General features: G+C 39.2%; 1 protein-coding gene across 1 annotated transcript; it reads left to right on the top strand.

Moving 5' to 3' along the window:
* The first annotated feature begins 1,852 nt into the window (after window positions 1-1,852).
* Window positions 1,853-18,913, top strand: CCDC28A (coiled-coil domain containing 28A). Its single transcript, XM_065888950.1, has 6 exons — window positions 1,853-2,006; window positions 3,873-4,072; window positions 7,570-7,733; window positions 11,899-12,053; window positions 14,004-14,026; window positions 18,195-18,913. The coding sequence occupies exons 2-6, from the start codon at window positions 3,915-3,917 to the stop codon at window positions 18,247-18,249; spliced, it is 555 nt and encodes a 184-aa protein (XP_065745022.1). The 5' UTR covers window positions 1,853-2,006; window positions 3,873-3,914; the 3' UTR covers window positions 18,250-18,913.
* Window positions 18,914-20,808: the final 1,895 nt, after the last annotated feature.

Genomic DNA, 20,808 nt, shown 5'->3' with positions numbered 1-20,808 from the left:
CCAAAGCAGGGATCTTTCAGTATAAAGGAAAATCTAGTAAGTCTCAAAGAACAAGATTTCTTTCAAGAACTCTAGATTTCAAATAAAAGTACCTCTATGACTCTATCTCATTACTGTATTATGTTGCAAATGCAAATACCACAGGGCTCAGAGGGAAACTAAACACATTGTGTCTTAGAGAAAAATAGAGATCACCTGAACTGATCTAAAGGAGGCAGCTGCTCTTGGGCTTGAACGACTGTTGCCAGTCTGTTGTACAGATCTAGTGTGGTCAGATCTTCCCATTTATTACTGGGATGCCAAATGGATGAGCTGACATTTTTAATTCCTTTGCTTTTAACTGTTAGTAACCAACTTGAAAAAAAAAAAAAAGTCTGTGAATCACCAGTTTGCAAGTTCTGCTTATTCAGATAAGACAATTCAGGGATGAGTTAAGAGACATTGAGAAAAGATATTGAGAAGATTGCCCCCTACAGCATTGTTTGTAACGGTGAAAAATGGGAAACAACCTAAACGTCCATCACTATGGGAATTCTCAGATAGTTTGTGGCAAGCCTATTTCTCAAAAACAGACTTGGGTTAGAAGTCAACTTGTAGATCAATACACAAAATATAAAGCATTCATGTAAAACTTCAAAAGCCCAAAGTCATTCTATATATTGTTTACAAATACATAGTAACAGTGAAAGTATACGAACCTAGATTAGCAAGATGAGTATCAAATTTAAGACCGTAGTTACCCCTCAGAAGGGAAGTAGAGTGGCACTGAGAATAGGTAGCACCCGCTTTATCTGTAATGGTATATTTCTTCCTTTAAAAATATAAAATGATAAAACGTAATATCCGTTAATTCTAGATAGTGGGTGCATGAATGTTTACTCTGTTTTTCTTTTTAAAACATTTCAGAATTTTTAAAAATGGAGGGGGTGGCGGTAGAACATCCCATATTAAAAACCAGGATAATTGCATTCGTCTGTGCTCTGCCTCTCGGGCATTAATACGACCTCTACATACGGTTTCCTTATTAGCAAACGAGGGAGAAGTACATGGTGCTTTCTAGTCTCTTCAATCTAAAGGTCTATGAACCTAATATCTCCCACCCCCAACGGGGAAGGCTACCCAGATGAGGGTATAAAACATGGATTCTCCCCTCATTTAAGAGAGTTCGATCTCTCTCAATCCTCAACTCCTTCTCCAGAGGGAGTAAAGGTAGGGAGGAACTGTCTTGGCGACAGAGAGACGCAGCCTTTCTGAGTGTCAGCTTCCTCATTTCTAAAAGGGGGATTCTAACACCTAATTCATAGATTGCAGTGAGGTTTAGAGATGACGTCTGTCAAGTGCCTGAACAGTAGCTACTTATAGCATCAGTAATAGCATTTCATTCAGGGGCCCAGCCTCGGGGTTGCTAAACAGAATCACGTTTTTTTTACGCGGCCTTACAAGCCAACGCCGTTTTACCTTGCGAAGTCCAGGCGAGGCGTCAGAAACAATCCGGAACAGTTGCTATGGCGACACTCTAGTTCCGCCTCCACGCTTGCTCGAACAGCATGCTGGGAATTGTAGTGCGTGGGAGCTGACACGGAGGGGGCGGGACAGCTTCCGGAAAAGGTACTACATTTCCGGTTCTTGCCTCCACCTCCCCGCCTGACCCTCCCAGCTTCTGGGCCACTGAGCCCAAAATAAAAGCCCAGTTCTGGATCCTCCTTTCCATGCCCGTCGAACTTACAGTTGAATGCAGGACAGGGGAAGCAATACGGTGCCAGAGCCGGAGACGGGAGCCGCACATGTGGAACAGGAAGAGGCGAGGCTCCCGGCTAGTAAGCGGAGGTTCCGCCTCCTTACGTCACTTCCGTAAACAAAGGGCATTGAGAAGGCGAGAGCTCAGGGATGTGACCCCGGCTCAAGCTGCAGCTGTAGTACCGGCGGCTGCAGCTGCGGCGGTGGCTTCAGAGGCCCCGGGGTCCTTGCAGGTTGAGGAAGAGGACCCCGATCCCTTTCTTCCCCAGGTATGAAGTGGAAGCAAAGGCACCCCCTTAATGTTCCCCTGTAGGCCCCTCCCACCACCGGTTCTGGCCGCTCTCGGATTCTGGGCGGGGAAGGTTCTCCGTGACGGCTGGTTAGGGAAGGGCAATGAGGTGAGGTCAAGAGGAATTTCTAGTTCTCCGGCTTGGAGGCTGTGGGTTCCTGGCTCTCAAACTAATGTGTGAGTTAGACTACGAGCTGTAGTCTATGAAGGTCTTCTCTGAATGGTTCCTTGCTGCTTGGTATAAAAGAAGGGTTTCGGTGCTCTTGTAGTAGTGATGTTATCTAACCAAAAAAGCATAATTTTCGAGCCCTGGCCCCTCAGAACATCTTATCAATGGTTTAGACTACTGTTGGTTTATTTGCATTGTTTCCTGGTTTTTTAAAAGTATTATTCTTGTGTCACCAACTGTGTATAAGCATAATTAAATTCGAAAACCAGTGTGTTTATGTGTATCATAAATTTATACGGATCCTTGCCTCTTTGGAGAACTGATATCTCATCTTCTCTAGTCAGTTATTTTTTAAACATTTAATTTGTGTTGCATGCTGAAACAACCCCAAAATGTCTGTTCTGTTACTTAAAATGCTTCTTAAAGGAAAAATTGTTAGCCAAGATTTAAGCGGATTTACGTTCGTTATCTGGGATTAGAGACTGGGCAATAGAGCCTCTCCTTTACAGCCTTTGGTCCTTTGGAGGTTTAGCTCCAGTTATGATTGTCTAGAGTCAGCCTGAGCCAACTGAGCTCAATGGTTTAAATAACAGTGCTAGTAGCTCGGAGTCCAGACAGTAGCCAAAAAAAATCTATTTTCATTAAAATTCTCAAATAATTACTTGAGGAGTGACATCAGTGTATTTGAGACTTTTTGAATGGTCATAGAATGATTAAATTCAACACAACATACAATAAAAGACCTAACAGTCCTAGTGCACTTTACAATCTGATGAGAATAGCCATATAAATTTCTCATCTTATGATGCATGAAACAATATATTTAGGAAGAATTTAATATTATGCATAAATAAAAAGGAAATGTGGAAGGATATTTTTAGATGGGTGGCTGTTAGAGAAATAAAGCTGGTTAATACATAAAGGGAAAGTACTGGATAAATAGAAGGTTTTACACATATTCTCTATGGAAGGACCAACTGTAACTTCATAGTGTAACTTTTTTGACATTGACAAAACTAAACATATATAATAAAGTTCCATGTTTCATTGGAAATAGGTAGAGAAAGTAAATTTAAAATTGTGATGGAACAAGTTTAATTTTACAGAACTTCATTTGATCAAGGAACTAGAATCAGTATTAACTCTAGGCAGCAACTGAATTTCTACTTGGTAGTTGAAATAAGGTTTCTAGTTGCTAATTAAAAGGCAGGTACCCATGTCAGTTATATATCTGTTTGTATCTAGGTGGTTTTTCAAAGAATACGTTTTAGAAGGGAGACCTAAGGGGCACATAAAGCTTGAGTCAGGCTGGATGATTTGTTTAGTGTTTATATGTTGTTCCCCTTCGATAAGAATGTAGGGAACATTGAGGGCAGGGACTTTGTCTTGTTCAGTACTGTCTCCCCAATGCCCCAAATAGTGCCTGACATGTAGAAGAGAGTAAATTTTTGTGGGATGAATTAATAAACAGTGAAAAAATTTTTTGTCTAACAGGCAGTTTTGGTTAGGGCTTCTGTGTACATAATACAGTAAACTAAGCTTAAGAATCCTTGTTCTAACTTTCTTTAATGACCTCTGAAATTCTTGATCCTCTTACAGCCCGTGAAGTGGGTCTTTGAAGCCCTTTCATTTTGGCGTATTATAGCATATATGTATAATTTTGCTGTATTTCCTTAGGTCATAAGAAGCTGGCCTTGGTGCAGTAAGGAACTTAAAACAATGGAGGAGCGCAAAGTGAAGAGGAGGAGTCCTAAGTCTTTTAGTGCCCACTCTACTCAGGTTGTTAATGCCAAAAAAAATGCCATTCCAGTTAGTAAAAGCACGGGGTTTTCAAATCCTGCATCACAGTCAACTTCACAGCGACCAAAGTTAAAAAGGTGAATTCTCTTCTTTCACATTATCACAGCAAAATGCTATAAAGTAAATACTAAATCCACTAATTCTTACAACATGTTTTTCCTCTTGGTTTGACTTTTGAGGCACATATTACATGTGATTTAGAAAAGAATTTTTTGAAGGTTACAGTGTATAGAGATTAGAAAATGCAGAATGAATGATTGGCTTTAAGGCTCTTACTTTGTCTCATATTAAAATATACAAAGCAGGGACTTCCCAGGTGGCACAGTGGTTAAGACTCTGTGCTCCCAATGCAGGGGGCCCGGGTTCGATCCCTAGTCCGGGAACTGTATCCCACATGCATGCTGCAACTAAGGAGCCTGCCCACCATAACTAAGGAATCTGCATGCCGCAAGTAATGAGCCCTCGAGCCGCAACTAAGACCCAATGCAACCAAATAAATAAATATTAAAAAAAAATACAGAGCAAGAAAACTTGCAGACAAAGTTGATGAGTTACCCAGAAATGGAAAAGACATCTGGTGGTTGTTTTTTTTTAAGCTGAGTGTTTGTGCTTTGGTAGTTTTATTTTTTTTTAAAGAATGAGTTCACTGTTTTAATAGAAGTGATTTGTATTTATTGTAAATATTTAAACACAGGAAAAATTCAAAGAAGAAACAGAAGAATACTAAAATCCTACCACCTAGAAGTATCAGTATTAATATTTAGTGAACATATTAATATTTGTCTTAAGGCTTTAAAGGAAAAGGGGCAAGTTTAAATGTTATCTATTATTGCTGCATATATGAGTATTTTGTAGGGTTAGATATTTGGAAAGCAGGATAATATCTTAAGAGAAAAAGCATTTCATAATCTCAATCCTCTAGATAATTATGATTAAATAAGCTTCTAACTGCAAGCTCATCATGAGAGTTAGTTAAGGAAGTAATGCTTGTAGCACTTTGTAGCCACTGGACAAGATTGCTGGTGATGATCTCACACTGTCTTTGAGGAAACAAAAGGGACATAGCCAGAGACCCTTGGAAAAGAACATTCCAATAAGGACTAAATGAAAAATAAAGTTATAAGAGCTTCTTTTTAATATACTATCAGATTGGAAAGGGGTTTTCCTCCTGGAGGAGTTTAATTTAGAATCAGATTTTGAATATGGTTATGGTTGATGAGGAAAGAAAGCCAAGAGATTTGAAAGGAAATCATTCCTTTTTACAAATTTTTGCATCAGTTTATTTGTATCTCATTGTCTTTTCTACCTTGTACTTTTATTTCTTTACCCTCTTCTAGAATGTGGGCTTCCTGAGGGCTGGGTCTTGTGTGCCAGACAGTATTTTGAGTGGGGCTTTGCACATAGTATAATTTCAGTGAGTGCTTTTTAATTGAATTATTTTAACATAAAGTGAGACAGTGTGACATGATCAAAAACACCGAAGTAAGGGGCTTCCTGGTGGCGCAGTGGTTGGGAATCTGCCTGCCAATGCGGGGGACATGGATTCGAGCCCTGGTCCGGGAAGATCCCACATGCCGTGGAGCAACTAGGCCCTTGTGCCACAACTACTGAGCCTGAGCTCTAGAGCTCACGTGCCACAACTACTGAGCCCATGTGCCTAGAGCCCGTGCTCTGCAACGAAGAGTAATCCCCGCTCACTGCAGCTAGAGAAAGCCTGCGTGCAGCAATGAAGACCCAACGCAGCCCAAAATAAATAAATAAAATAAATTTATAAAAAAAAAAAAAAAAAAAAAAACACCGAAGTAAGAAGAAACATTTTTATTTTCTCTTCTGAGAAGGTTAAGTGATGAACTGATGCAAAACACTTACTTGGATAAAGCTTCCAATTTGAAAGAAAAAAAATTTTGCTATACTGAAACCTTATAGTCCATAGTAGTTTATCTCAGATTTTAATGTGAATATGGATCTCCTGGGAATGTTTTTAAAATGTAGATTCTGAATCAGTTAGTTCGGGATGGGGCTTCAGCTAAACATTTCTGATAAGCTCACCGGTAATACTGATGGTACAGGTCTTGGACAGCACTTTGAGTAGCAAGATACTAGATAGTGATAGTAAATCTAATACCATGTATGTAAAATTACAAATCCCGTTTTGTGAAGAACTGTTAGTGACCTAGTGTCAACGGCCTATGTGTTCTAAGTTGATTTCTTTTCACAGGAATTAATTAGTCTTGCCGCCTTTGCCCACACACTCACAGCCCCCTGTACACCCTATTCGTCTTACCCATATTGTGGCGAGTGCACTTGTGGGGAAGAGGTCTTCGTGCTATGTTATGTAGAAATTAACTGAGTCCTGAATATATGTGTTATGTCAGGATCTATAGCACGTGTCGGGGTTATAAAAGTAACACACAACCCCCTCTCCCATTTTTGCCTGGTTCACTCCTAGTCTTTAAGCCTTCACTCACATATCACCTTTAGGAAGTTTTCTCTGCTACCCTTAGGTTGAGTAGACTGTTCTTTCTCTCTGCTCCCATATCACAGTATGTATAGCACCATCACTCCAGAGTTTGAGAGCCTGGCATATGCTAGACGTGTGTAATGAGAACTAGCTTACTCTAGGGGTTCGGAAAGGGCCTTCCTGAGCAGATCACATTTAAACTGAGACTTGAAGCATGTGTGGGAGGTAGCCTGGCAAGGATGGCAGTGAGGGGAAGGGTGCTAATGTGGGCAGAGGATTAGCTGCAAGGAGATGAGAGAAGGGATTTCTAGGAAGCAAAAGAGATTCAGAATGTGTAGAGCATCGACATACAAGAGAGGATAGAATTTCTTCAGGTTATCGGACTACTGAAAGCTTTGCATTAAGTAAATTATGTGATCTGACTTTACTTTTTAAAAATTGACTTGACTGCTCTGTGGGCTCAGAGACTGCACGTAGAGACCAGCTGGGAAGCTGCTGGAGTAGTTGGGTCAGGTATAGGACAGTGGCAGTGGAGGAGGAGAGATTAGAGACAGCTCTATGGGTGTGACCAACAGGTTCTAGCGCTCCGTCACATGTTGCTTGTGAGTTTATGTCTGTCTTTCTCCTTAGACTGGGCGTGCTTCAGTGCAGTCACCGATGGCCTGCACGCATTCATATACTCAGTGTCTGGCACCATGTCAGCTACAGAGTAGGGGCCCCATAACCACTTGTTGGACAGCCCATAGTTCAGGGAACAGCTAGGATAAAGTTAGATGGGAAGGCAGAATATGTTTACGGAGAAGTGAAATATGAAACACAGGCTAGTAAAAAGACTTACTAATTCTCTCTTCAGTTTTTTTTGCAGTCCAAAGAATTACCATAGAGTAAAAGTACATTACTCAACTCTTTATATACCTTAGTAGTTATATTTTATACATTTGTTTGAGATTTTCATAGCCTGTTCTTTTGGTTTCTGCTTGAAATGGCTGTTTTTATTTAGTATTGATTTTATTCGGATGTCTTGTTTTTTCCTTAATCTAGAACAGCCTGAAAAAATATCTCTCTTTAAAGGTAATTATAGGCAATTAGTTTTTTATTGCACCCTTTTTACAGAGTGATGAAAGAAAAGACCAAACCTCAGGGTGGAGAAGGCAAAGGCGCTCAGTCAACCCCGATCCAGCACTCCTTCCTCACCGACGTCTCCGATGTCCAGGAGATGGAGAGGGGGCTCCTCAGCCTTTTGAATGACTTCCACTCTGGAAAACTCCAAGCATTCGGTAATCCATAGCTGTTTCTCTCTACTCTTTTTCTTCTCAAGATGTTTGCATCATATTTTCTGCATGTATTTTGCAATTCCTTTTTGAAGTGTCATTTTCTTTTATTTAAAAAAAAAAACAACAGTCCAGAGGCATAAAACGCAATCAACCTAGATTTCATTTGTCATGGGATATAATTTGTCTTGTAAGATTTCAGGAAAAAAGTTTTTTAGAAAGGGAGGGTTAGTTGAATTGTTAAAGTAGGATTGCTGTTGAGGGACTAAGTATCTTGAAAGTGTGACAAACAAAAGGGACATTTTCTGTCAACTGAGATATTTTAGATTTAGTGTTTCAGTTTTAGAAAGACTCAAGATCATTTTTCTTTACCCTTTCAAGCCTAAACTTGTTTCTTGCTCACAATGCCTGACTTTCGAATATTAAAGAATCTGGCTTGATGAAGATGTAAGAACAGTTAACTGATCGTCCCAATAAAACTCTGAATAGGTATTTTTGTATACGAGTTCACAAAGTGTATGGTCAGATATTTCATGTTCAGCTTCCAGCTCACTTTATAAGCTTTTTCTGATGATAAAAATTATTTCCCTGCATTTTTAAAAAGCAATCTAAAACTTATTGAATGCACACATATGGAATCTCACACAAAAGCATAAATGTCATCAACATAAATATTGTGTTTTTAAGTGCTGTCTTTCCCTCCCCAGCTCTTTTACTTGGCTTCCCTACCCCTTCCCTTACGCCCTCTACTGCCTCTGCTTCCCCCCAGCCCCAACCATTTAACTGTGTGACACACACACACACACACACACACACACACACAGATTTTTCTTTTCATTGTTTTCTACAAAGAGTATCTTATATACACTCTTCGGTGTCTTGCTTTGCTCACTAAACAATACCTGATGGGGCTTCCCTGGTGGCGCAGTGGTTGAGAGTCCGCCTGCCGATGCAGGGGACACGGTTTCGTTCCCTGGTCCAGGAAGATTCCACATGCCGTGGAGCGGCTGGGCCCGTGAGCCATGGCCGCTGAGCCTGCGTGTCCAGAGCCTGTGCTCTGCAGCGGGAGAGGCCACAACAAGTGAGAGGCCCGCGTACCGCAAAAAAAAATAAAATAAAATAAAATAAAATAACAATACCTGATGAAAATCTCTCTGAGTCACCTGGTATAGCTCTAATTCATTCTTTTTTTTAATGGCTACATAATTTTCAAGTTGTGAATATACCCTGGTTTATTCAGCCATTTCTCTGTTGAAGGGCATTTACTTTGTCTCCAGTTTGGAGCCGCTAAACTCAGTGGTGTAGTGAACATCATTTTACATATATCCTTATGTGGCTGTTTTGATTTCTTTGGGATGGATTCCCATGAGTGGGATTACTGGGTCAAAGCATAGAAGTAATTTTAATATTAATAAAAGTATCCAGATTGCTTTTCAGAAAAGCTATTGCACTTTTAGTTTTCATTAGCAATTTATGAAACAACTCTTTTCCCTGAATTCCCACCAGCTAATAGGTATTACCAGCCTTTTCATTTTTGCCAGCCTGTTGGTGTAAAGAGTTTTTTTTATTACTGTTGAGTTTGAATAGCCATGAATGTTTGTTAAGCGGTTGGATTGCTCTTTTTTAGGACCTTTACCCAGTTTTTTATTTGGTTATTTATCCTTTTGTTGTTAATTACTAAGAGCCCTTTGCATATTTTAGGTACTAATCCTCTGACCTCTTTTGTTTTTATTTTTTTAAGCAACATTAGTGTGTCTGTGGATTTTATGGTATACATCGCCTTATAAAAGTTTTAAATTTTTGTATACTCAAATATGTCTATTTTTTTCTTATAGTCTCTGGGTTTCCATTCATGGTTATACTATTATTTGAAAAGAAGACATTAAAACACGTTATTTATTTCACAAAGATGTTTTATGATGTCCCTTCCTCCTTGCTTTACTCCATCCCGGTAAGGTGGCATCTTTAGAATACTTTCACTTCCCTCTCCCCTCTCTTCTCTCCCACCCTTGAGATATAATCTCTGGAACACTTTTACTTCTTCACTCTTCTCCCCAACACCCTTCCTGCCCTAACTTTTAAGTGACTTTGTATTCTTGGATTGAAGTCTCTGTTATTCGATGGTTTGCTATATATAAGCATTGCAGATGAGAAGTTGATTGCCAGTTGGATTCTTTTTTTTTTTAAAGATTTATTTTATTTTATTTTATTTTTGGCTGAGTCAGGTTTTAGTTGCAGCACACGGCATCTTCTGTTGCGGCACAGGGGCTCTTCGTTGTGGTGCACGGGCTTCTCTCTAGTTCTGGCATGTGGGTTTTCTCTCTCTAGTTGTGGCGCGCAGGCTCCAGGGCACGTGGGCTCTGTAGTTGTGGCGTGCGGGTTCCCGAGGGCATGGGCTCTGTAGTTTTGCAACACGCAGGCTCTCTAATTGAGGCATGCAAGCTCAGTAGCTGTGGCGTGTGGGCTTAGCAGCCCCGCGACATGTGGGATCTTAGTTCCCTGACCAGGGATCGAACCCGCATCCCCTGCATTGTAAGGCGGATTCTTTACCACTGGACCACCAGGGAAGTCCCTGGATTCTTTCTTACCAAGTAACTTTTTTCAGTCTCAATGCTTGAAAGATATTCTTCTTTATCTTTAAAGTTTAAGCCTTTACCAGAATATGCTTAGGACCGTATCATCCCTGCCTGGAAATCAGTGAGCCCTTCATATCTGCCAACTCATGTTTCATCTCAAGGAACATTTTTTTCTATTGGTCATTTATTTTTCCTCCATCTGTTCCTTTTTATCCTTTTGGAGACTCTGTTGTTCTCATGTTAGGTCACCTGGGTCCATCCCCTGAATCTCTTCTCTTGTTCCTTGTGATTTCTACCTCTTTATATTTTTACTCTATATTGTTTTCCTCTGTCTATATAATATATGTACATCTTTATATGTATACACACACACACACACACACATACATATGTATCTCTTGAGGTAGTTCTTCCACTTGACCTTCCAGGTTGCTAACTGTTGAAAAACATCATTAAAATAGAGGAAATATGAGATATTTTACTATGAAGAAAGGATGATTTTGAAAGAGCTGTAACTAGCTTTAAAATTATTAGTAGTCCTTAACATAATGTAATATAGTCAATTTATGAAGATGTTATAAAGCTGGCTAGAGGAAAAGATAGTATAATTTACGTTAATTCATATTTATTCAAGATAAATACTTCAACTTTAGCTGAGCTATATTATGCCTTTGAGAAAAATCAAAGGTTTTGGGAGGGGAAAATGATAGTATCAAGAATTTGGAGAGGCTGTACTGAAACTGAATGAAAATATGTAATATTTCATGTATATACATCAGTTGATCTGGGCAGATAATGCTACCTCAGAGGAGTCTAGTCAATAAACAACGCAAGACCTATCCTTTAGCAATAAGTTGTCTTTCTCTACTGTGTATACATTGTGGTTCTCATGCTTCATTACATTCTTCACACTTTATTAATATTTTCACTTATATTTCTTAAAGGAGGAGTACACGGTTGGTTGGCAGAATGATTCACGGTTGAAGTCCTTATAGAACTCTTAGTTTCACTCAAATCATTATAAAATGTTGGGTTACTCAGTTGTTGTTTATTTTGCAGTACGCAGGCCTCTCACCGCTGCGGCCTATCGCATTACGGAGCACAGGCTCCAGACGCGCAGGCCCAGCGGCCACGGCCTACGGGCCCAGCCGCTCCGCGGCATGTGGGATCCTCCCGGACCGGGGCACGAACCCGCGTCCCCTGCATCGGCAGGCAGACTCCCAACCACTGTGCCACCAGGGAAGCCCCTGGGTTACTCAGTTTTAATGGCAGTTGTCAACTAGGACGTGAATAGATGGTGTTAACACCTCTCTATATATTACTATTGAAAAAAATTTTTTTACCTAAAGGGTTCTTTCATTCTTAAATATTTTTTCTATATCATTTTTTAATGCCCATGATTATTTTTTAGATTGTTGTGTTCCTGGTTGGAGATTTGATTTATAATTTTACACAGAAAATATGCAGTCATTAATGTAATTTACAAAAGAAGGAAAACCAATTTCTTTTAAGCACCTTGACTTTAGAAGTTTCTCCTCAAGACAGTTAGTTTGACCTATCCTAATCTTTATTAATGTTCTGGAATGTTCCCCCAGGAAATGAATGTTCCATTGAACAGATGGAACATGTTCGGGAAATGCAGGAGAAATTAGCTCGCTTGAATTTGGAGCTCTATGGGGAGCTAGAGGAACTTCCTGAGGATAAGAGAAAAGCAGCCAGTGACTCCAATCTGGATAGGCTTCTGTCTGATGTGAGTACAGTCGTCTTTCTTTACTCTTTTCTTAATCAAAATTTTTATTGAGATAAAATTCACCATTTTAACCATTTTAAAGTATAAATTCAGTGATTTTTAGTCTATTCACAATGTTGTGCAGACATCACCCCATCTAATTTCAGAACATTTTCATCACCCCAAAAAGAAATCCGTACCTCTCTGTGCTCCCCTCCCCCATCCCCCAGCAACCGCCAATCTATTTTCAGTCTCTATAGATCTGCCTATTCTGGACATTTCATATAAATGAGAAACATAAAATACGTGGCTTTTTATGTCTGGATTCTTTCACTTAGTGTAATGTTTTCAAGTTTTATCCACGTTGGACTTCATACCCTTTTTTGAAAGCAGTATATCCAAAGGATATATTGGGATCCAATATATCCTTATATTTACATCTAAGCACATTTTCTGGGATATTGGCAAATCTAAAAGGAAAATATTTGCTTCTGTACATATAAAAGATCTTAAGATATAGAAGATAGTAGGTCAAAAGATCCTGACATGATTAATGCATTTTGCCTTATTTACTCAGGTGGTAGTTACTTATAGTGTGTTTGGTGTTTATGGTAATTTAGTAGGTTGCCATGTGTTTTTGCTTGCAAAGGTTGCTGTAACAAAGTACCACAGACTGGGTGGCTTAAGCAACAGAAATTAATTTTCTCACAGTTCTGGAGGCTGAGAGCTGGAGACCAAGGTGTCAGCAGAGTTGGTTTCTTCTGAGGTCTCTCTCCTTGGCTTGTTGAAAACTATCTTCATGTTCACATGGCATTCTTCCTTTCTGTGTGGGTCCCTATGTCCAAATTTCCTCTTTTTGTAAGGACACTAGTCATACTGGATTAGGGCCCATCTTAATGACTTCATTTTAACTTAATTCCCTCTTTTAAGAACCTGTCTCCAAATACAGTCATGTTATGAAGTATTAAGGGTTAGGACTAAAATGTGAATTTTGGGAGGATACAATTCAACCAGTAACACCATATAGGATTCTTTTTTTTTTTTTTTTTTTTGCGGTACGCGGGCCTGTAGCTGCTCCGCGGCATGTGGGATCCTCCTGGCCCGGGGCATGAACCCGTGTCCCCTGTATTGGCAGGCAGACTCTCAGCCACTGCGCCACCAGGGAAGCCCTCAAACCTATACTTTTTTTTTTTTTCTTTTTGCGGTACGCGGGCCTCTCACTGTTGTGGCCTCTCCTGTTGCGGAGCACAGGCTCCGGACGCGCAGGTTCAGCGGCCATGGCTCAGGGGCCATGGCTCAGGGGCCCAGCCGCTCCACAGCATGTGGGATCTTCCCAGACCGGGGCACGAACCCGTGTCCCCTGCATCGGCAGGCAGACTCACAACCACTGCGCCACTAGGGAAGCCCAAACCTATACTTTTAATTGTGATTGTGGTATGCTGAAAACTGAATTTGAAACCAGAGAGCCTTTGTTTAGTCCAGGGTCTACACAGAGCTGTATAACTTAGGGCAATTTAATGTTTTTGTAACTCAGATTTTTCTCTCTGTAAAATAGAGGTGGTTAATTCTACCTCATACTAAAAACTGAATATCACATAAAATCGTTTTTGTAATTCATAAAGTTTTTAAAGATTTTGATCATTAAAATGGCAGCTTTTTAAAAAAAAATATCTATTGTTAGAGATGATTATAATTAAGCATGGTTTTAAGAATCCTTATAAAACTTCAGTTTTTATCATATGGTTTTAATTCTCTTATATTCTTATTTCATAAATACTAAAGCTACTTTATTATTATTTTGCATAAGTGAATTTCCCAGTCTGGAAATTTTTAGAAAGTTTTTTCTTTAATACTTTTTTGTTTAAAGAAAGTTTAAATGCGAAATAATGTCTTTAATAATGTATGGTTAACAGTTATCTATGATAGTTATCTTATAAAAATAAAAATTAAATTTGTTACTTTGTGTTACAGCTAGAAGAATTGAATTCTTCCATGTATCCTTTGCTTAACATCAACAGTGAAAAGTTCACAGATTATAACTTTTGGTGAATAGTCCCAATCAAGTGAAGAAACCTACTGCTATTTACTGGGGCCATCTTTCCCTTTAGTTTCTAAATGGAATTTCCCAGTTGTTTTGTATGCTGAAATTTTGTTTTTCTATGGTTTGTGCTTTGCTCTGTATGGTTTCTGGGTTTTTAAGACAAATTTTTTAAATGTTTTAATCAAGAGAATTAAGAATTAGGCTAGTTGCTGTATACATTATTTTGAATCTTAGATTCTTAAGCTAAATGGAAGTGGGATAGCAGACATAATACAGTACTCTAAATTTAGTATTAGAACTAGAATATTTTAGATGCATTAAAGTGTATTATAGGATTAACTTAAAGGAAATCACAAAGGCACATGTAAAATATTCATGTTTTGACATTTCAATTTAGAGCAATTATTCCAAGAAATTTTTAAAATGTATTTTTGAACATACTGATAGGCACAATGTGAGATATATAAGAACAACAAAAAAATGATCCTGCCTGTAAAATAATTTTAGTGGTAAGACATCTCTTTGAAGATGGAGATACTGGAAAGGATACTGGTTGTAGAGTTAAGAGATTTGATTTTCGAAATTTGGTTCCACGTTTTGCTAATGTAAATTTGGGTAGATTGTTTAACATTTCAGAGTATCGTCTTTAATATATGGGGTAACTGCTACATGTAATCATGTGTATATGAAAATTTCCAAACTATATAGAATATATATTCTAAAAATCACTCTTATTGCAATAACATCTACTGTTACTAACTGCTGAATTGTGCAGTAAAAACAATGAAGAAATAGGAAGATATATACAAATCCAGTAACAGTAATTAATATCTCACCTTTATTGAATACCTAGTATTTGCCAAGTATTATATGAAGTGTTTTACACGCATTATCTCATTTGGTCCTACTCTTGGAAGTAGGTGGTGTTATACTCTCCATTTTACAGATGAAGAAAATACAGTTTTGAGAAGCCACATAAACTGTAGGAGATATTAATGTAAGATACCACTGCCAAGAAAGAGTTTAATATGGGGGTAAGATAGGAGTTAATTAGGAGGCTTTTCTTAGGAGTAGTTCCCGGTTCTTTTTTTTCTTTGTATTTGTTTTACGTTATATTCTATGCTTTATATTCTCTCTCTGCTTATGACACATAACTCCTCTCCTCTTATCTGAGTTTCTGTTAAACATTTAGACTCATTTGTCTCCCGCTTTCCTCACTTCAGCCCCAACGGTTCAGCAGGCCGTGGTGGTAGACTGCAAGCGCATGGCCTTTGAATCGCTTGGTCTCAGGTCTTGGTAAGCAGCTGTGTAACCTTGAGCAAAGCCTAGCAACCCTAGTTTCCTCATCTGTAATAAATGTTCTTTCCGTATTCATACTTTCCCCTCCTAATTTTCCTCTCTGTCATCAGTGCCCCTATAATTTTTATTTTTTAAACATCTTTATTGGAGTGTAATTGCTTTACAATGTTGTGTTAGTTTCTGCTTTATAACAAAGTGAATCAGTTATACATACACATACATCCCCATATCTCCTCCCTCTTGCGCCTCCCTCCCACCCTTCCTATCCCACCCTCCCTATCCCACCCCTCTAGGTAGACACAAAGCACTGAGCTGATCTTCCTGTGCGATGCAGCTGCTTCCCACTAGCTAGCTATTTTACATTTGGTAGTGTATATATGTCCATGCCACTCTCTCGCTTCGTCCCAGCTTACCCTTCCCCATCCCTGTGTCCTCAAGTCCATTCTCTATGTCTGCATCTTTATTCCTCTCCTGCCCCTAGGCTCATCAGAACCATTTCTTTTTTAGACTCCATATATATGTGTTAGCATACGGTATTTGTTTTTCTCTTTCTGACTTACTTCACTCTGTATTGACAGACTCTAGGTCCATCCGCCTCACCTCAAATAACTCAATTTCGTTTCTTTTTATGGCCAAGTAATATTCCATTGTATATATGTGCCACATCTTCTTTATCCATTCATCTGTCGATGGACACTTAGGTTGCTTCCATGTCCTGACTATTGTAAATAGTGCTGCAGTGAACATTGTGGTACATGTCTCTTTTTTTTTTTTTTTTTTCATGTCTCTTTTTGAATTATGGTTTTCTCAAGTGCCCCTATTATTTTAATCTTCAAGATTGTTTAAAAATCCCTTCTGTGACTATAGCAGACATTGCTAATCAGTCCTGGCACTATCTGCCTTTAGCCTGGACAGGGACAGGAAATTATTTGCTGTCTCTTAATTACAGTTAGTTGTCAGGTGTTATCAGTTCTGTTTTGTATTCTTCCTTCATTCTCTACCCTCATCACCTGATTCCACAATCTTGCAAATTTCTGTTCTCTAGAAACCCTAGAGCTGCACTGTCCAATATGGCAGCCACTAGCCAAGTAACTACTGAGCACACGAAGTGTCGGCAACGTGGATTGACATGTGCTTTAAGTATAACGTGCACACCTGATTTCAAAGATTTAGAATGAAAAGATGTAAACTATCTCAATATTTTTATGATTACATGTTGAAATGATAATTTCATGATTATAAGTAAAATATTTTTAAAACTATGTCTGTGGCTTACATTATATTTCTATAGGACAGTACTGCTGTAGACTTCAGACATTGCCACTGAGTTATTCTTCCTAAAACATCACTTTCATCTTGCCATTCTTGTTTCTTACCAAGTTTTTACTATGTCAGATTTTTAAAAGGTTCTCAGTAATTTGATCACGGCATATTCATCCTGTTATAGTTTTCATTATTTTTCATTCCCACCACGTTGGCTCTCTGGATGCCCAAGTTCATGCTCACCTTAATGCCTTTGTTCAGGTTGTACTTTCTACCTAGAGTTGCTCTGGCCTCCCCCTTCTCCTTATCAAATAACACTCAAGCTGACCACTTCCATAAAGCATTTTGTTTGTACCCCAAAATAGCATTCTGCGTTATTTCATTATCTGTTGATATGTGTTAAATCTCAACCTTCCAGTTGAACAAGATATGTCTCTGACGGCACAGCTCATGTCTGTACATTTTTGCAAACGTCTGCTGTACACGGATTCCTAGCATTTAGTTGTCCTCAGTATATCCAGATCATTGTTGAGTCTTGAATTGAGTCTTGAAAAACAGGTGGCAAGTGGATCATATATATGAAAGAGGAAAATGAAAGGCAGTGATGAGAAGGGAATGGAATAAACTATACAGGAATTTTATTCTATTTCAAGTTTTCTTGAAGAATAATTCAGAGGATTATAGGAAAGGTTTTAGAGCTATGACGATTTTATTTCATTCTCTTCGACTTCCACAAAGAAATTATTTTCCCAAGGAAATGAAGTGGTGTTGTCTTTTCAAGTGAATTTTGTTAATCCAGTAAGTTTTCATATTTGCCTCTAATCAGCTTCTTACCATGAAAATGATTCTTGCTGCATTAACATAATTCTGTGCTCTATTAGAACCTGGAACATAGTCTTTTTTCTTTTTTTTAAGCCCTATTTTTTATTTTTTCTTTTTTTGGCTGCTTTGGGTCTTCGTTGCTGCGCGTGGGCTTTCTCTAGTTGCGGCGAGTAGGGGCTACTCTTCGTTGTGGTGCACAGCCTTTTCATTACGGTAGCTTCTCGTTGCGGAGCACGGGCTATAGGTGCGTGGGCTTCAGTAGTTGCAGAGCACAGGCTCCAGGCGTGCGGGCTTCAGTAGTTGAGGCGCGTGGGCTCAGTAGTTGTGGAATACAGGCTCTAGGCATGTGGGCCTCAGTAGTTGTGGCTCACGGGCTCTAGAGAGCAGGCTCAGTTGCTCCATGGCATGTGAGATCTTCCCGGGCCAGAGATTGAACCTGTGTCCCCTGCATTGGCAGGCGGACTCTTAATCACGGCGCCACCAGGGAAGTCCTGGAACATAGTCTTGAATCAGTGATTTGTTTTTAAATCTTCGAATTCTAGACATAGTAAAATTACTTTACTCCATTTAAAGATTGTCTTACCACATCCAAGTTTCTCAATAGCAGCATAGGCACTTTCCCTTTAAACATACTTCTTTTTTTATTACCTCTGTCTCTTAGCTCTTGAATGTAATTTCCAGAAACTTAAAAGAAGTGCTCATTAGCGAATGAAAATCTTCTTAACTGATGACTCCAGACAGAAACTCCACTTGGCAGATGCACAAGATGTTCCAAATACTTCTGCCGGCTAAAAGGAAATGCAGCCGCTTTCTCGAGGTTGGAAGAGAAGCAGCGTTCTTTACCCTTCTAGCTGAATCCAGGAGCAGAATCATCCTCCACAACAAGGAATTAATTAAAGCGCAAGAGCAGTGACTGCGTTCACATGCTGCGTTCAGTGGACTCGACTTGCCACAATTCACCATAACCGGAGGCCTCGGCCTCTGGAAGGCATAATCAGGAAATGTGATACAGAGCTTTTGCTGCTATGCTTTATATTGTTGCCTTACGGGTTATACTTGAAATGCACTGTGCTAAATGTTGTTGATGGGGCCAAACAATTTGTCCTTCCTGAGCTCACCAAACTTATTCCACTGTTGATCATAAGTTGATGATGCCCAGGCTTTTTGTGGGAGCCCAGCTTCAGTTTACGTTAGATAATCAGTACACACGCCCGGTGTGTTTTCCAGTGGCCAGTGACAACAAAATGTTAAATGAGTATTTGTGAAATTCGCTATTTTTAATAAAGTGATTGTTTTAAATTAGTCTCTCTCTCTGTTTTGGAGAAACCTGTAGTCTTCAGTCTGGGCATACAAGGGCTCAGTCCTCAAAGGTAAACTGTGTTTAAAAAATTGAGGTTCTGTAACTTCCTTGCAAATACTGCCACTTACGCACATTTAAATATTGGCATAATGAAAAGAGCATATGGCCTTTGACCTTGCTTAGACCTTGATTTGAATCCGCATTCTGCCCATTAGCTTTGGGTTCATGCGTGTTTACTCAGTTTCTGTTTTAATTTTAATCTTTAATCTAGAAAAGGAGGTTAATGACCAGCTTGTAGCGGTTGTTATGAAGAAGTAAAAAAGTACCTATAAGGTACTTAGCACAGTAGCTGACACCAGTCATGTTCAGCAAACAGCCCCTGAACATTAACAGTAGTTTTTAAATGGCTTTGTTGAAATAGCTCATATGCCATAGAATTTACCTTCTCTAAAGCGTGTAATTCAGCGGTTTATAGATTCACAGAGTTGTGCATCCCTCATCATAATTTAATTCTAGAACATTTTCATCACCTCAGAAAGAAACTCATTAGCAGTCACTCCCTACCTCCCGAACCCCTCAGCCCTTGACAACAGTAATCTATTTTCTGTTTCTACGGATTTGCCGATTCTGAACATTTTCTATCAATGGAATCATATGATACATGGCTTTTGTAACTGGCTTCTTTTACTTAGTATAATGTTTTCAAGGTTTCATGTTTCATCCATGTTGTAGCATGTTATCAATACTTCTTTTCCTGGCCAAATCACATTCCATTGTATGGATATACCACATTTTGTTTATTCATTTATAGCTCACTTGCCTTCACCTTGTAGAATAGGTCCATGCTTCTTCCTCCTTGTTTCCAGGCCACAGAAACAAGCACCCAATGGGAGATGGGGAGGGTGGGGACCCATTGAACAATATTTTTTAGAAGTCTCAATTTCAGTAATTTTTGGCATTCTGCGTTCCAAGAGTTTTGATCAGTTTATCTAATCAGTCCTTTTAATACCCCTTTTAAAACTGAGAAAATCACCAGAACATTCAATGTAACCTTCAAAACTGCTTTGTTGGATTGAGCAAATAGGGATTCCAAGAGAAAAAGCATTCTAGGGTCTGACAGAGCAAAAGGAAACTTTGCCAATTGATGTGTTTTTCTTGGATGGGTCCTGAGATAGAGTAAAGCAAAAGCTGTTTCCTGTGGCTTAGTGACAGAGCAGCAGATTGACCTTGTTTATTCAGCTGGTTCATTTGTCCTTTGTGTCAGTGAACCCCATGTGGGTCCCAGGTAACAAATTTTTAGTTTATCTAATTTGTATCCTTTCACACAACTAAAACATGTTAAAGGCAACAGGGGAAAAAAATGAGGTGCCTGGATCAGAATAAAGTTTATTATTTATATAGATGCTGCATATTTATTGTAGAATTTTTTTTAATCGATTTTTTAAAAGTACTACGGGAGCAAACCATTTAACATTTGTTTACATACTTCCAGACTTCTTAGACAAACGTTTATTTACAAAAATTAGGTAGTAATATTCATATGGTTTTCTAACCTGCTTTTCATGTTGTGAACATCTTTCCTTGGTGGTAACTATTCATCTACATATAAATGAAAAAAACTTCCAGGCTTCACAATAAATACTTAAAGGCATTTTGACCAGAACCATTAGAGATTAATTAAGAAGGATGTTGCTTTGGCTTTGGTACCTCCTATATAATGTGAAAATTGGCAATAAGTATTAAAATATTATGAGGACTTACTGAAGATAAGAAACCCCACCTTTTCCATCACACAGCCTTAAAATTGCTGGCTTTCTTTGAGAGAAAGCAAACGTTGGATTCTGTATCCAAGTCTCCTGTCGGGGTCTGGCCCCACTGCTCCGTGTCTTCAGGGGCTTCTGGAACTACAGTGATGTCCGGGATCCCACCGCAGACTCCCTGAAGGGTGACAAACGGGAACGCCGCCCCGGGCCGGAATCCGGGGCAGCCCTTAAGGATGGGGCGTTGGCCGGCAGGGCACTGGCGCTCAGGCTTGGTTCGCCTGGCCTCTG

The sequence above is a fragment of the Phocoena phocoena genome, chromosome 12, assembly GCF_963924675.1.
Source record: "Phocoena phocoena chromosome 12, mPhoPho1.1, whole genome shotgun sequence".
NCBI classification, from domain to species: domain Eukaryota; kingdom Metazoa; phylum Chordata; class Mammalia; order Artiodactyla; family Phocoenidae; genus Phocoena; species Phocoena phocoena.
This window is presented reverse-complemented; position numbering and strand designations above follow the sequence as displayed.

What these genes read in the sequence shown, in the direction of transcription:
- CCDC28A (XM_065888950.1), top strand. Translation starts at nt 3,915, where the DNA reads ATGGAGGAGCGCAAAGTGAAGAGGAGGAGTCCTAAGTCTTTTAGTGCC. An exon ending in TGGATAGGCTTCTGTCTGAT is followed by an intron (nt 12,054 to 14,003) that starts GTGAGTACAGTC and finishes TTTGTGTTACAG; the next exon opens with CTAGAAGAATTGAATTCTTC. An exon ending in GAAGAATTGAATTCTTCCAT is followed by an intron (nt 14,027 to 18,194) that starts GTATCCTTTGCT and finishes TGATGACTCCAG; the next exon opens with ACAGAAACTCCACTTGGCAG.